General features: G+C 40.0%; 1 protein-coding gene across 3 annotated transcripts in view; it reads right to left on the bottom strand.

Moving 5' to 3' along the window:
• LOC140198807 (serine/threonine-protein kinase OSR1-like) overlaps positions 1 to 17,069 on the bottom strand; it is a 142,079-nt gene that overhangs the window by 87,645 nt on the left and 37,365 nt on the right. The window contains exon 2 of one of the 3 annotated variants that reach the window (XM_072259866.1): positions 6,573 to 6,685. The exons of 1 other annotated variant lie outside the window; for it this stretch is intronic. In XM_072259866.1, the coding sequence (XP_072115967.1) occupies positions 6,573 to 6,685 (113 nt within the window). Of the gene's footprint in view, positions 1 to 5,570; positions 5,663 to 6,572; positions 6,686 to 17,069 lie in introns of those variants that run through there. One more of the 3 variants, XM_072259884.1, reaches the window with a different exon arrangement.

Genomic DNA, 17,069 nt, shown 5'->3' with positions numbered 1-17,069 from the left:
GTTCATTTCTAAGTGTCAGACAAGTAGTCTGAGGTGAAGTGAGATGGTGGAGAGGTACAAGATGGTTTCATTAGTCAGCCTATGAATATGTTTTCTACTCAGATATTCACCTCACCACTGACAATAAACAGAACCCCAGCCATATTAGAAACACTATAAGTATTGGAATGGAAGCAAGAATGAAAAGCTTTGGTTGCAGATGGACAAATAAGTACAATATCAGGTAGGTACAATGTCATACCAGTGAATGACATTAGCAAAGACCAGGGAAGGAATCTTTTAAGATCAGTTTGTCAGAAAAAAATTTTAAAAAGTGAAATAATAGGCTCAAAAATTAAAATTTTAAAAAAAAATTGACTGGTTTAAAATACATGGAGGAGCATGAAACTTTCTTGCATTCTGTGTTCCTGAATAAATGATATTATTAAGGAGGAATCTAGAAAATGAAACTCAAATTTAACAAGTGCATGAGTTTATACAAAATTAAGATTCAAGATTCAAAGACTCAAAAAAAAACTTCATTGTCATTCGAACCATACATTAGCTCTGCAGGGCAGAATGAGACAGCGTCTCTCAGGGGCAGTGAAAAAATAGAACATTTTTCACATAGTTAAGCAGAGTTGAATTTCTATTAGCAATTTTTGATTGGGACTATGAAAACTGTAAACCTCGTTCATAAAGCACCCCAAAATAACCATGTTCTCATGATCCATTGTTTTGGTCGGGAAATACTGACTCCTAACAAAGAAGAAAATTCACGTTTACAGAGATGCTAATAAATTACAAGAGCATTCACTGGTATGGAGCCTCCATTGCACAGAATCGCAAGGGACTGCAGGGAGCTGTGGATTCAGCCAGCACCATGATGAGCACAACTGTCCCCACCACTGAGATATCTTCAGGAGGTTGTGCCTCAAGAAGGTGACATCCTTTACTAATGGCATTCACCATCTGGGACCTGCCCTCCTGTTACTAACATTGAGGAGGAGTTACAGGCGCCTGAAAACTCACACTCAATGATTCAGGAACCACTTCTTCCCTTCCACCATCAGATATTTGAATGGTCCATGAGCACTATATCATTATTCCTTTTATCTTGGACTATTTATTTATTTTGTAACTCCTAGTAATAATGTATCTGCTGCAACACAGCAATTTTCACAGTATATGGTACATGTGTATACAAAATGGTAGGATGCATAGATAAGAGTAGACAGTCAGCGCCTTCTTCCCAGGGTGTCGGTAGCTAATATAAGAGGGCATACTTTCAAGCAATTGGTGGAAAGTATAGGAGGGATGTCAGAGGTTACTTTTTTTTTTAAACAGAGTGGTAACTGCATGGAATGATGGGGTGGTGGTAGAGGCAGATACATTAGGGACATTTAAGATACTCTTCATTAGTCACATGGATAAAAGGAAAATAGAGGGTTATGTGGGAGGGAAGGATTAGACTAAGGTTGGCAAAATATAGTGGGCCAAAGGGCCTGTACTGTGCAGTACTGTTCTTTGTTCCATGTTCAATTTAAGTCAGTGACAATAAACCAGATTCAAATTGTGTAGTGGTAGAGCAGAAAGCTGAACCTCAGAAGTGATCATTGGAAGACAAAAGGACAAGATCACAAAAAAACAGTAAAGTCATTTTATTTATTCATCCAGAAAGCGTCTTTCGGATTCAAACCTTATTCCCCAATTTGTCTCCACTCCAAAAATCTATGCTGACTTATCAATGATGAAGTTTGAAAACAGGCCATCTTCTCTTTTACAAGTTTGAAAATGTTCCCTTTGCCAGTATTTTAAATGTTTGACTTAATTTAAATACACTTCAATCAATTCTTTAAAACTACAAAACAAAAGCTCATGTCAAGTCTTTTTCAAACAAGGGTAACATGTCAGTTGGTACCATCTCTAAAGCTTGAAATATTTCTATCTCCAGCAATTTGACTTTTTGACTCATGTTTCACCTGTCTAAAGCTTCTAAAGATCTTTACAGATTACAAAAAATACATATCAACACAATTTTCCTCTAAGCAACATTACATACCCTATGAATTTTTGGATTTCACATAGCTTTTCTTATTAAGTAGCTGAAATTGCAGCCAATGCAAATTCTGCCAACTGGTACTGATATGGACTAAGGAGAGTCTGTGTCAAGGTTGCTCAAGGTGTAGGAGCTAGCATAGAGGTAGGGTGAGAAAGTACATCACATCTAATTGTGCAGACATAAAGGAACCACATCCACATAGCAAACAAATTCTGATAATTTAAGACTAACAACTTTCATGTTCTTAAAGCCAGTTTTCCACCTTTAATATTACTCAGAAATTCAGCAGGTGTTGATTCAAAATGTTGACGTATACCCAACCAAATAGCCCAGTCTTTGCATGGCCATTGTTGATGCAACAGTCTGAGTCAAAATTAGCTGTCCTTCTTGGAAATTCAACAATGGAGGTGACAGACAGTAATCAAGGTTTTCCTTCTTTCTCTATGCCAGTCTGACTTGCTATTCCATAAACAGATGGAAATATTGTGCAAAGCCCCTATGTGAAGGTTTGAAAATTATATTGATCTGGAAAATGACCTCACCCCTCGAGTTGAAGGAAATAAGGGGAATATACATAGCTCATCTGGGCTGGTAGCTTTTGAAATGACAACTTGTCATGATAAGGCTGAAGTTAAACCAGAAAGATTCACAGTAGTGATCTAACCATCATACCTTGAGTTACTTATGGAGCGCGGAAGAATTAACGCATGTTGGCAATTTTTTCACTAAACTCCCTATAACCCTGAAAAAAAATTAGGAGTTTCAATAATAGCACAGTCCAGAGATATCACAAGATGTTTTAGAACTGGGTTGTTCACTGACCTACTTATAAATAGTGCACTCATATTTACTTGAGAGTCCGCAAATCCTTGAGTCATGGTACCTTGAATCTATTAAGTGAGCAACTTGATGCCATAGCTTCTGGTTGACCTTCCTTACTACACACACCCACCCAGACTACTAACATCACCTTCTGCAGACACAAAGAATAATGGGGATTCAGTTGAGATCCATTGTTCCATTTTATAGTGCGGTCTCAATCCCACTAAATCAAATGTTTGGTTTACATCTTTATAGTCACAGATGCACAGCATAGAGGAAGGCCTTTCAGTCCACTATCTAAGCTGACCATCACAGCTATCTATACTAATTCCACATGACTACTTATTTCATATCCCTCTACGCTTTAACTCATTGAAGCATCTGTCTAGACTACAGGAAGCTCTATGTTGATTCTAATTGGGTTACAGAAATTCACCTTTACAAACTTCTACAGATGTACTGTTAAAAGCATCTGGTCTAGTATGGCAACGTGGATGTGCCGGAATACAAGCAGCTTCAGAGAACAGTGGACCCTGCCCAGTACATCACAGGCACATCCTTTCCCACCGCTAGCAGTACCTATAGGAGGTGCTGCTTCAAGAAGGCAACATACATCATCTACGGTCCCCATCATCTGGACCATGCCATCTTCTCACAACTACTATCAAGCCAGGAGGTACAAAAGTCTGAAGTTCCAAACCACCAAATTCAAGAACAGCTACTTCCCTTCAACCATTCAGTTCTTGAACCAAACAGCAAAACCATAATCACTACAGATTAGCAACAGTATGACCACTTTGAACTAATATGGATTTTGCTTATTTGTTCTAATAGTGTTTTTTTGTAAAAAAAATGTATAATTTATGTTTTTCTTGTGAATTCTGTTTATATATATTATGTGCCTGTGATGCTACTGCAATTAAAATTTTAATTGGACATGTAGATAGATAGATATATGCATATGACAAAGAATTTGACCTAGCACTTACAAATTTTTTGTGCGAGAGAGAAATTAAACAATGCAAAATGAATAAACCATCCATATTTATTTTTTCTACTCTCATTTCTAGATATTATGCATAAAGTGGATTCAACCCTGAAGTGCAATATCAATTTTGCTATAAAGCAGTCTTTTCTTAAAACACATGTACATAAACATGTGTATTCCTATGTAAAGCAGTAGATTCCTCTCACTTTTAGAAATTGTTCTTTCTCATCATTTTTGTGTTTTTGCGGTCACTGACTACAATATAGTATTATGGTACAATAATTTTCATACATTTTGGGATTGTGGGTAAATGATAAATCGTCACACTACTGCTAGCTTATCACATATTTTGACTCATCATTAAGGTACTTTCAAACAACAAATACAAAAAAAAATCCCTGTTCCTTAAAATTCAATTTTACAATGTCATAAACTCAAACAAAGAAAACCTTGATTAAATGTTGCACCCAAAGAACAGACAATGCAGCACAATCTGTTGAATTTTTAAAGCCACGACCTAAAGCTTACAGCTAAGATAACTGGGTCAAATTCCATTCTTTGATTGAAGCATGAGACTACCACAAAACCAAGTCACAAAAGGAACAGGAAGATAAGAAGCATGACCAGGATAGATGGCGATATCTTCCTAACCAATTTCTATATTCTGCAATAGTCCAAAGTATGGAGCAAATGTAAATTGAGAGATTATTCCAAATATAAATAAAATGTTGGAAATCTATAAATGGACCATTTATTCTTTTATCTCAACATGTTCAAAATAAATTAGCCATGTACACAGCAAACAACCCATCCAAAAATCTCCTAAATTGCACTGTGGGCTCTTGCAGACCTTACCCCATAAAATAAAAAAAAACAGAATGTCCCAACACAAAAATCTCCAAACGTCAAAAAAAAAAGCAAGACCACCTCACCGGAAAATAATCTAGCCCACCCTGCTGCAAAAAATATTCCTCCAAATCAAAGTGCACAAACTTCAATAAAATGACTTCCTAATCTTACACTTCAAAACTAGCAAGTACAGCCTTAGTCTGTGGAAGACTAATCATAGGACACTCCAGACATCTTAAGATTCAGTCTTCATTTGTTATTCCATGAATATCCTTCTATGGACCTGTACACAATACTGAGGCTGCCATTTCACCAGGGCCCAATTTAATTGCAATAGCATGTCTTCACTCTTATATTCAAATTCTATTTTGTATTTTCTTGATTCAAGGAGACGACTCCACATTTTCCATACTTCCCTATCTTCCACATCTTTACTCATTCAGCTAGGCTATCTACATTCCTTTGAAGACTCTTTGCATTCTCCCCATAACTTTTACTGTAAGCTCAGCAAGTTATGAATATATTACACTAGGTCTCCTCATCCAAACAGCTGAATAGATTGTGAACAGCTAGGGTCCAGTCACTGATCCCCAAAGCATTCCATTAATCACAGCCTCCCAACCTAAAAATGACCCAATTAAACTTTTTGTTCTTATCTTAATTGCCTCAATCCATATCAATACATTACCCTCATCACATGTGCCCAAAACTTTGCTTAATAACTTACAGTTTGGCACTTTCATCAAAAGCATTCTAGAGGTCCAAAGACATAACACCCACTTATTTATTCTTCCATTTACATGTTCAAAAACTCCGGCAGTTAATCAACAATTTTCTTTTCATAAATTCATGTTAACTTCCTGCACTTACAAATAATAGGATCAGGCACAGTTCTGTTGCAGCTGTACAAAACTCTGGTCAGGCCACATCATCAAGAGTACTTCATTCATTTCTGGTTGCTCCATTACAGGCAGGACATGGGGACGATGGAGAGGGATCAGAACAGGTCTACAAGGATACTGGATCGATTAGAAGGCATGTACTATGAGGAGAGCTGGGTTGTTTAGTCTGAAGTGGCAGAGGCCAAAACAGAAATTCATAAAATTAAATGCATAAATTTTGATAGGCACATGAATATACAGAGACTAGAAGAATAATCGAATAGAAGGACTATCTGCAGGCTTAAATAGTTCAGCATAACCTTCTGGGTTGAAAGGCTTGTTTCATGTTCCACTGTTACTTCCATAATAATCTAGCATTCCTCCTACTACTGCCAGGCTAAAATAGCATCAATTATCCTCGTTATCTCTGATGCTCATCTTTTTGGAAAACTGATTCAAAATATATTAATTTTGTTTTCAAACTATTCAACATATGAAATTCTCAAAGGTTTTATTGCAATAAAGTGAAATCATTCTACATTTAAGCACATTTCTTCTATGCTATAGATGACTAAATCAGTTAAAAGAAATAAAATCTGGATTTGTCAAGTCTGGAATTCCCATTTTTCTTAACTTTGTATCCACTATATAGCAAAACCGCTCTTGAAAAATCCTTCATTATTTACATGCTCAGCCTTTCATTTTGTCATCTCAATTCATGGAAGCCTGAAAAGGTAAAATAATAGAAATGTATAACAATGGGAAAGATCAGTAGTGAGCTACAAAAGCTGTGTCTATTTTAGACAATGGAAAATTTATTTCTAGTCTCTTTTACTTTTTTTGATACAGTCTATGAATACTTGCTTTGAACTTTCTTTTCAATAGTTAGGATTTTACAAGTAACATTTATAAATGTTCTAAACTATGCAATAGTTTTTAGTCCCAACACAACCATCCCATCCAACCTCTGGAATGAAGGCTCTTAAGTTACCAGAAGTTCATCCATGCTGGTCTGACATTTTTCCAGATTGATGCGTTTGATTGCAACTCGTTCCTTCTTTGGGATGCAGTAGGCAGCCTGAACCACAGCTGTGGCTCCACTACCTGGAATAACAACAAAAAGAATACACCTTCAACAAAAGCACTAATTTTATACCCTAAACAATTATTTTATAAATCTTTCTGCGTGGAACATCCTCCAACAAATATTAACAGCTGCCCCCAAAGATCTTCAAAATACAGTTAATTGGGCCATTGCAAATTGGGGCAGCTTTTAAAGAACAAAAACTAAATTGTGAACCCCGGCCAGTTTCTCTTCATTTTTTTGGGACATTATGCCACTTAACTGAATAGGAGACTGTTCCTGAACAGTTTCTAACTAGCACCACATACACTTGCTTGGCCATTAAACATTACACTGTACTTAGTGATCAGTTTTTAAAATAACGGCAATTGCATGTGTTTGCATTCAAAAAGCAATGATTTTTGTCACTGATAGTTAGCGAGAAATAAGCAGAGAGGGAATTCAAACTGATTTCAGGCTTGGAGATGCCAGAAACAGCCAGGAGTGAAAATGAAACTAAGGGGTGATTGATAAGTTCGTATAGTCCCCTCTTACATTTACACACTTAGTCCAGCGGTCGAGGAGCATATGGCGTCTTGAGCCTCCAGAAAGTGGTCCACAGCGGGGGTGTTTGATAACTTCATAGCCGAAGGTAGAAGGCAATGAATTATTAACTTTAAACTTTCTGCATTATCACTTGTTGAACTACACATGCATGTAACAAGAGCTGTATAACTCATCTCCTTCTACCATAGGCCACGAACTTATCATCCTGTACTTTTAGCTCAGATTTCCAGAAAAGAGAAGAAAAAAAACACACACACACACACACACACACACACACACACACACACACACACAGAGTCAGGCAGCATAGTTGACATTTCTGGCAGAGACCCTTTATCAGCACTGGAAAGGAAGTGGGGGGGGGGGGAGAAAGATGTCAGAATAAGACAAATATGGGGAGGGAAAAGTAGTATCAGCTAGAACAGTAGCCCCCAACCACCAGGCCTCAAAGCATGTGCTACTGAGCCGTAAGGAAACCATATGATTTCGTGATATGAAACAATACGAGTCAGCTGCACCTTTCCTCATTCCCTGTCACGCACTGTTGAACTTGAAATAACCTACCAAATCATACCAAATAACACATAAAACCTAAAATAGCACTAACATATAGTGAAAGCAGGAATGATGTGTCAAATACACAGCCTATATAAAGTAGAAATAATGTATGTGCAGTGTAGCTTCACTTAATAGAATCGGGAAGATTAAGCCAAAACCGATTTGCAGGGGAAAAAAAATCAGCACGTAGACACATGTACGTCATACATGCGCACACAGGTGCCCGCGCAAGGCTTCATGTCTTTCTCAGGGTAAACGCAAGTGTCCCGTATTTGGGAGTGAGAAAGTTGGCAACCCTACTTGATGTACTGGATGCAGAGGCTCATGGGATGGTAGATGAAACAGCTTGGAGGAGCAACACCTCATTCCTTCTGGGTAGCCTCCAAGCTGATGACAAAAACACTAATTTCTCTAATTTGCAGCAATTTATTCCCCCCGCCCCCAGCCCCTCTCTTACCTCTTCTTTCCTGCCCATCACATCCCCTGGTGCCCCTCCTTCCATTTCTCCCATCACCCATTATCCGATTACTCCTCCAAACCTTTATCTTTTGCACCTATCACCTCCCAGCTTCCTACTTCATTTCCCTTCCCCTCCCCACCTGGCTTCACCTATCACCTTCTAGCATGTAGTCCTTCCCCTCCCCTTCTTTTCCAGTTCTGATGAGGGGCCGTGGGCAGAAATATCAACTGTTTATTCATTTCCAAAGATCCTGCCTGATCTGCAGAGTTCGTCCAGCATTTTGCATGTGTTGTTCTGGATTTCCAGCATCTGCAGAATCTAGTGTTTATGTTTCGTTTTTCTATGTTCCTTTTGAGAAGTGACTAATGTTAGCAAGATCATATTTATTATTTATTCAAGAACATAGAATAGTACAGTGCAAGCACAGGCCCTTCGGCCCACAATTTGTACCAAACCATTCAAATTAGAATGCAAATGGACAACTAATCTCTTCTGTCTACACAATGTCCTTCCATTTTCCTCATATTCAAATGCCTATCTAAATGTCTCTTAAAAGTCTCTCATGTTCCTGATTCTACCACCATCCCAGGAAGCACATTTTAGGTACCCACCACTCTAAAAAATAAAAAAACTTGCCCCTCACATTTCACGTGAAATTACTCCCCATAACTTAAATGTCTCATACCATTTGGTATGAGACATTTCAACCTAAGGAAAAAGACTGTCTCTCTACTCCATCTATGCCTCTCATAATTTGTCAATGCCCATCAGATCTCCTTCAGTCTCTGCCGCTCCAGTGAAAACAACCCAAGATTGTCCAACCATTCTTCATAGCATATGGCCTTGAATCCAGGCAATATCCTGGTAAACCTTTTCTGCACCCTTTCCAAAGCCTCAACATCCTTCTTATAATGGGGTGGCCAGAACTGAATGTAGTACTCCAGATGCAACCTAACTAGAGCTTTAGAAAGCTGCAACATGCACAAATCCACGCTGGCTCTCCTAATTTACACCATGGACTTTTAAATACAGAAATCCGATCCCAAATAATTCTTTACAGTAACTTCCCTACCACTGACATGAGAGTTGCTGGTCTATGTTTTCTAGGATTATTCCCTGCTTCCATTCTTGAATAATGGAACATCAGCTACTCGCCAGTACTCCAGGACCTTGTCTGTGGCTAGAGAGGACACAAAGATATTGGCCAAGGCCCCAGCAATCTCTTCTCTTGCCTCCAAATAACTTGGGGACATAGTGGTTACCCAATATCAGAACGCCACCTATGAAGCAGTGCAGACACATTAATTAGGTTTGCTATGATTTGAGAATTTACTCAGCAGTTTTAATATCTGTGGTAAAGTCACTTTTGCAGGACTAAGATTAAGTCATGCTGTTTCTTTATAAAATGCATGCATCAAGATTCAAAACTGCAGGACATAGTAGGGCAATTGCCCACAAACAGCAGGAAGCATATGCCCTATTACTCAACAAATGGATTTGCTACTGAGAATGCATATCAAGTCTAACAGAACCACATTGTAAGTTTTTAAAGTTAAGAAATCAAAACAACCTAATCCTTGAGGTCATGAGTTCTATGTAGTGGTGCTAGGAAGTTTGTTGACCCTTTAGAATTTTCTCAATTTCTGCATAAATATAGAAACATAGAAAACCTATAGCACAATACAGGCCCTTCGGCCCACAATGCTGTGCTGAACATGTACTTACTTTAGAAATAACCTAGGGTTACTCATAGCCCTCCAATTTTCTAAGCTCCATGTACCTATCCAAGGGTCTCTTAAAAAAGCCTATTGTATCCGCCTCCACCACCATTGCTCGCAGCCCATTCCGTGCACTCACCACTCTTCGCGTAAAAAACTTACCCCTGACAACTCCTCCGTACCTACTTCCAAGCACCTTAAAAACTGTGCCCTCTCGTGTTAGCCATTTCAGCCTTGGGAAAAAGCTTCTGACTATCCATGTGATCAATGCCTCTCATCATTTTATACACCTGTCAGGTCACCTCTCATTCTCTGTCGTTCCAAGGAGAAAAGACCAAGTTCACTCAACCTATTCTCCTAAGACATGCTCTTCAATCCTTGTAAATCTCCTTTCGATAGTTTCCACATCCTTTCTGTAGTGAAGTGACCAGAACTGAGCACAGTACTCCAAGTGGGGTCTAACCCAGGGTCCTATATAGCTGTAACATTACCTCTCGGCTCCTGGACTCAGTCTCACGGTTGACAAAGGCCAATACACTGTATGTCTTAACCACAGAGTCAACCTGCACAGCAGCTTTGAGTGTCCTATGGTCCTCCACACTGCCAAAAGTCTTACCATTAATACTATATTCTGCCATCATATTTGACCTACCAAAATGAACCACCTCACATTTATCTGGGTTGAACTCGATCTCCCACTTCTCAGCCCAGTTTTGCATCCTATTGATCTTCTGTTGTAACCTCTGACAGCCCTCCACACTATCCACAACGCCCCAACCTTTAAGTCATCAGCAAATTTACTAACCCATCCCTCCACTTCCTCATCCAGGTCGTTTATATATAAAAAAAATCACCAAGAAGGGGTCCCAGAACAGATCCCTGAGGTACTCCACTGGTCACCGACCTCCAAGCAGAATAGGACCTGTCTACAACCACCCTTTGTCTTCAGTGGGCAAGCCAATTCTGGATCCACAAAGCAAGGTCCCCTTGAATCCCATGCCTCCTTACTTTCTCAATAAGTCTTGCATGGGGTACCTTATCAAATGCCTTGCTGAAATCCATATACACTACATTTAGGCTCACTGGTCTATAATTTCCAGGGCTCTCTCTACTCCCCTTCTTGAATAAGGGAACATCTGCAACCCACCAATCCTCCAGAACTTCTTCCGTCCCCATTGATGGTGCAAAGATCATTGCGAGAAGCTCAGCAATCTCCTCCCTCGTCTCCCACAGTAGCCTGGGGTATATCCCATCTGGTCCCAGTAACTTATCCAACTTGATGCTTTCCAACAGCTCCAGCACATCCTCCAGCTAGCCTTATAATTTTCTAGATCTCTATCATTACCTAGTTTTTTTTTAAACCTTTCGTAAGCTCCTCTTATTGACTAGATCTTCCACAGCTTTTGTAAACCATCCTTTCCCTGTCTCATTGGAACGTACCTATGCAGAACGCCACACAAATATCCCCTGAAAATTTACCACATTTCTGCCATACATTTCCCTGAGAACATCTGCTCTCAATTTATGCTTCCAAGTTCCTGCCTGATAGCTTCATATTTGCCCTTACTCCAATTAAATACTTTCCTAACTTGTCTGTTCCTGTCTCTCTCCAATGCTATGGTAAAGGAGATAGAATTGTCATCACTATCTCCAAAATGTTGTCCCACTAAGAGACCTGACACCTGACCAAGTTCATTTCCCAATACCAGATCAAGAACAACCCCTCCTCTTGTAGGCTTATCTACATATTGTGTCAGAAAACCTTCCTGAACACATCTAACAAACTCCACCCCATCTAAACCCCTTGCTCTAGGGAGATGCCAATCAATATTGGAGAAAATAAAATCTCCCATCACAACAACCCTGTTATTATTTCACCATTCCAGAATTCGTCCCTTATTCTTTTGGGTGGTCTGTAAACAAAACACACCCAGTAGAGTTATTGACCTCTTCCTGTTTCTAACTTCCACCCACAAAGACTCAGTAGATAACCCCTCCACGACTTTCTCCTTTTCTGCAGCCATGATACTATCTCTAATCAGCAGTTTCATGTCCCAGCGTCTTTTCCGCCACCTCCCTCCCCCCGTGTCCTTTCTGAAACATATAAAGCCTGGCGCTAAGTAACTATTCCTGCCCCTGAGCCATCCAAGTCTCTGTAATGGCCACAACATCATAGCTCCAAGTACCGATTCACACTCTAAGCTCATCTGCTTTGTTCATACTCCATGCATTAAATTAGACACACCTCAAACTATCAATCTGCACACATTCCTTCTCTACCATCTGCCCATCCTCCCTCTCACTGCCTACAAGCTTTCTCTATTTGTGAACCAACTGCCCCTTCCTCCATCTCTTCAGTTCGGTTCCCACCCCTCAGCAATTTCTAGTTTAAACTCTCCCCAATAGCCTTAGCAAACCACCCTGCCAGGATATTGTTCACCCTCGGATTCAAGTGCAACCCATCCTTGTTGTACAGGTCACGCCTGTCCCAATAATTGAGAATTCTGAATCCCTGCCCCCTGCTCCAATCCCTCAGCCATGCATTTATCCTTCAGCTCACTCTATTCCTATACTCACTGTCGCGTGGCACAGGCAGCAATCCCGAGATGACTACCTTTGAGGCTCTGCTTCTCAGCTTCTTCTCTAACTCCCTGTAGTCTGATTTCAGGACCTCCTCCCTTTTGCTACCAGGGAGGCAAACTATCAACTGTGTTTCTTTCCTGCATCCACAGAATCACCTAACTCCATAACTATAGAGTCCCAAAATATGATCAGATCTTTATGCAAGTCTTGAAACTAGATGAAGAGAATCTAATTAAATAAATAACAAAAACATTACACTTGTTCTTTTATTTATTGAGAAAATTGATCCAATATTACATGTACTTTTGGAAAAGATAAGTGAATCTCTAGGATTATCAATTCATTTAAAGGGGAAATTAAAGTCAGGTTTTTCAATCAATGGGATGACAAATCAGGTTGAGTGTGGGAGGACCTGCCCTATTTAAAGAACATAAACCTGGGTCTTCACTATCAAAGTCTGATCTTCTCCACACAGGTTTTTGGAATTGTGCAATGCCTCGATCAAAGGAGATTTCTGAGGACCTGAGAGAAAAAAAGTTGTTGACTGATAAAGGATACAAAACCATTTCTAGAGAGTTTGGGCTCCACCAATCCATTATCAGATAGTGCACAAATGGAAGAAATTCAACACCTTTGTTACTCTCCCCAGGAGTAGCTGACCAACAAAAATCACACCAAGAGTGAGGAGTGTAGTATTCCAGAAGATCACAAAGAGCTCCAGCTTAACATTTAAGAAGCTACAGGCCTCTTTTACATTTGCTAATGTCAGTGTCATCAGACTACCATCAGGTAAACACTGAACAACAATGGCATGCATGACAGGATTGCAAGGAAAAAGCCACTACCCTCCAAGAACATTGCTACCTAACTAAAGTTTGCTAAAGATCACATGGATAATCCATAAGCCTCTTGGAAGGATGTTCTGTGAACAGACAAGTCCAAAATATAATTTTTTGGCTTAAATGAGAAGCGTTATATTTGGTGAAAAGCAAACACTGCATTCCAGCATAAGAACCTCATCCCATCTATGAAACACGGTGGTGGCAGTGTCATGGTTTGGGCCTGCTTTGTTGCCTCTGGATCAAGATGGCTTGCCATAATTGATGGATCTATGATTTCTGAATTGTACCAGCATATTCTACAGGAAAAAGTTGGGTATCCATCCACTAACTGAAGCTCAAGAAAAAGTGGGACATGCAGCAAGACAACAACCCTAAACACACAAGTCAGTCGACCAAAGAATAACTAAAGCAGAAGAAATTTCACATTCTGGAATAGCCGAGTCAAAGTCCTGATCTTAATCCTATAGAAATGTTGTGGAAGGACCTGAAGCAACAAGTTCATGCAAGGAAGCCCACTATCATATCAGAGTTGAAGCAGTTTTATAGGAGAAATGGCCTAAAACTCCTCCAAGCCAATGTGCAGGACTGATCAACAGTTACTGGAAATGATTGACTCAAGTTACAAGGCGGTGGGGTCACACCAGTTACTGAAAGCAAAGGTTCACATACTTTCTCCAACAAATACATGTAATATTGGATCATTTTTCTCAAAAAAATGAGCAGGTATAATGTTTTGTGTATTATTTATTTAATTGGGTTCTGTTTATCTAGTTTTAGGACTTGCTTGAAGATCAGATTACATCAGGTCACATTTATGCAGAAACAGAAAATTCTAAAGGGGTCACAAACTTTCTAGCCCCACTGTGTATGCACAGGCATCTTCTCTGCAGTGTCTGATAAACTGAATTAAATCAAGAACCAAATATTAAAATAAAAATGGTTTTATGAAGCTGTACATACAAAAATAAATAAACACCTTCAATGCTGCCCTCAGCCACACATCTGCCCTCACCCCATTCCCTCGCCACCCCAGCAGGGATAGGGTTCCTCTTGTCCTCCCCTACAACTTTCCGTGTCCAACACATAATTCTCCATAACTTCTGCCATCTCCAACAGGATCCTACCACCAAGCTCATCTTTCCCTCCCCACTTTCTGCAGGGATCGCTCCCTTTGCGACCCCCTTGTTCATTCATCCCTCCCCAATGATATCCCTCCTGGCAATTGTTCCACTTGCAAGGATAAGTGCTACGCTTGTCCCTATGCCTCCTCCCTCACTACCATTCAGGGCCCCAAACAGTCTTTCCAGGTGAGGTGACACTTCACCTGGGAGTCTGTTGGGATCATCTACTGTATCCGGTGCTCCTGGTGTGGCCTCATGTATACCAGTAAGACCCAAAGTAGACTGGGAGACCGCTTCTCTCAACACCTACGCTCCATCCACCAGAAAAAGCTGCGTCCCATGTCTGTGGGAGCATTGCGAGAAGAATGAAATGCGGAAGGATCCAGTGATGAAGGATTTTGTGACGAGCCTGACAGAAAACTTCAGGGAACGATTTGAAAGCTCCCCTAAACTCTCAGGTGGCTTCCTCCTCTTCCTGAGACAGCTGTTCTCTATTTCGGCTGACGGCCAGTGGACTGCAGAGGCCAAAGGCCGGTGCCTTCCATAGATGAGGCAACTCTTCAGATGGAGGTCTTGGAAATGGGAACATCTGATTTGCTCAAAGCACAACACAAGGATGCTGGGGTGAGTGACTTTTGGATCAATCCAAACACAACAAGAGCTATTGTAATGCTCTACTCACACTGTTCCCCTCCACATACACATGTGAGTTATCGTTTTATTCTATGAACTCTATCAAGAACCAGGACAGAAACAGACTCTCCAATGCAATTTGCCAGTGCCTCAGGATTGCCACAACAGAATACAGGCCCAACATCAGAAGGATTGCCTCATCCCGTCACTGTCACTAATTGGTGCGTGAATCAATTTATTTTTGTCCATTTGTCAATCTTATTGTGGTATAATAATATAACAATACTGATAATTTCATTTATAGCTACACTTCATACTTCAAATGCTACATAGCTTAATTAAAAACAAATAGATTAAATGAGAGAACAGAAACAGTGGAAAAGGCAGTACTACTAAAACTCTGTGTGGAAGAGAAGTGGTGAAGACTACTATGTTTTGAGTGAGTGAGTGAGTCAGTGAGGGAGTTTTAAGTCCCGGATGAGTTCTCAGTGTGACAGCTGACAGTTGTGATAGAGTCATAATTAACTGGTTGGTTTTGGACTTATTTTGTTTCAACGGTGCATTTTTTTTTCTTGTGTGACCCACAACACAGGCTTTGAGAATCCCAGGCCAAAATTATTACTACTACCACTAATAATAATAATAATGGTAATAGCAGCAACAACAACATCTGCCCATAAAACAACTTACTGGCGCAATGAAAAAAACCCTGGACATTTTGGCCTTTGGCTTGGCATGCTTAACATAATTTGGCCCTAGTGGGAAACTAATTGGGGAATCCTGGTGTAGTGTAACAGCCACACGATAACTGCTAGAAACTGTACGATGTCTTTTGCTCCAAATAAGCAGCATATTGTCTTAAATAAACAAAGGGAATTCCAGCTATCTTCTCAATTTGTTTTTGTTCTTCAAGAGTTGTACAAAATAAGTAGTTTCCTCAAATAACCGACAACCCAATTAACTGGAATCGACTATATTCCGGTACCCAACTTACTACTCTCCTTTAAAGAAATAATTCATTGTAGCATTCTTGGTCCTGGAGTTCAAACATACAAAGGCATGCCTCTGTAGTTTACAAGCATCCATGCGGTCAACATATTGCTGTGTCAAACCTGGTGCTCCAGCCAAAATGACAAGATCACCATTCTACATGGCTCAATTTAGGAATCAAACACTGAAATAATGTACGGAGGCTGCCTGTGAGAATGTGTTGGGAAAGCTACCCAACATTGAACTGCAGCGTTTAGACACATACCCTGAATAGCCTCTAAATACAGGCCTTTTCTATGAACTAGCAGCAGCAACTCCACATGTTGATAGACTACTTAAATCCTTCCACCTTAGCAATGTCTCTCTACAGCTGTGTAGCCAGATTTTTCTATGACAACAAGCTCAATGGTGGTCATTTGCAATTGAGCCACAAAGCAACATTCAGCAAGATTGTTCAGTTACCACCAGCCCAGAATGCTCACGATTTTACAAAACCGATGCCCAAAAAAAAACCACAGCTAATTCAGCACTGAAGATAGAAAGAACCTGCTTCACAATATCTGCGTCGTACTAGACATTGTAATTGACGACAATTCCTGACTCTCCTTAGCTTTTTGATATGAAATTTATGATACTGACTAACCAGAGCTCTGCCATTTCTACATTTAATTTAAACTTCAGCTATACTTTGAATATTCATTGATAACACTAGACAAAGATTTTGCTTCTGAAGTACTTTTGGCTGTATCTTATGGATTTTGGTCTGATCACGAAAATCAGCATGAAATTTCTGCACCTCGCACCATTTTATTGAAATCACTGAACCCCCTTTCTTCTTGGGCATCTCAGGAAACGGCTCATTGTCCCTTGCTGGCAGTCTTCCAACTCAGTGCCGAAAGACCCACTGTTCTCAAGCCACATACATCTGGGAAATACACACTTTGGTCCTGCCA

Source organism: Mobula birostris, chromosome 1 (assembly GCF_030028105.1).
Source record: "Mobula birostris isolate sMobBir1 chromosome 1, sMobBir1.hap1, whole genome shotgun sequence".
Classification (NCBI taxonomy): Eukaryota; Metazoa; Chordata; class Chondrichthyes; order Myliobatiformes; family Myliobatidae; genus Mobula; species Mobula birostris.
The sequence above is the reverse complement of the archived record's forward strand: the minus strand, read 5'-3'. Positions and strand labels throughout refer to the sequence as shown.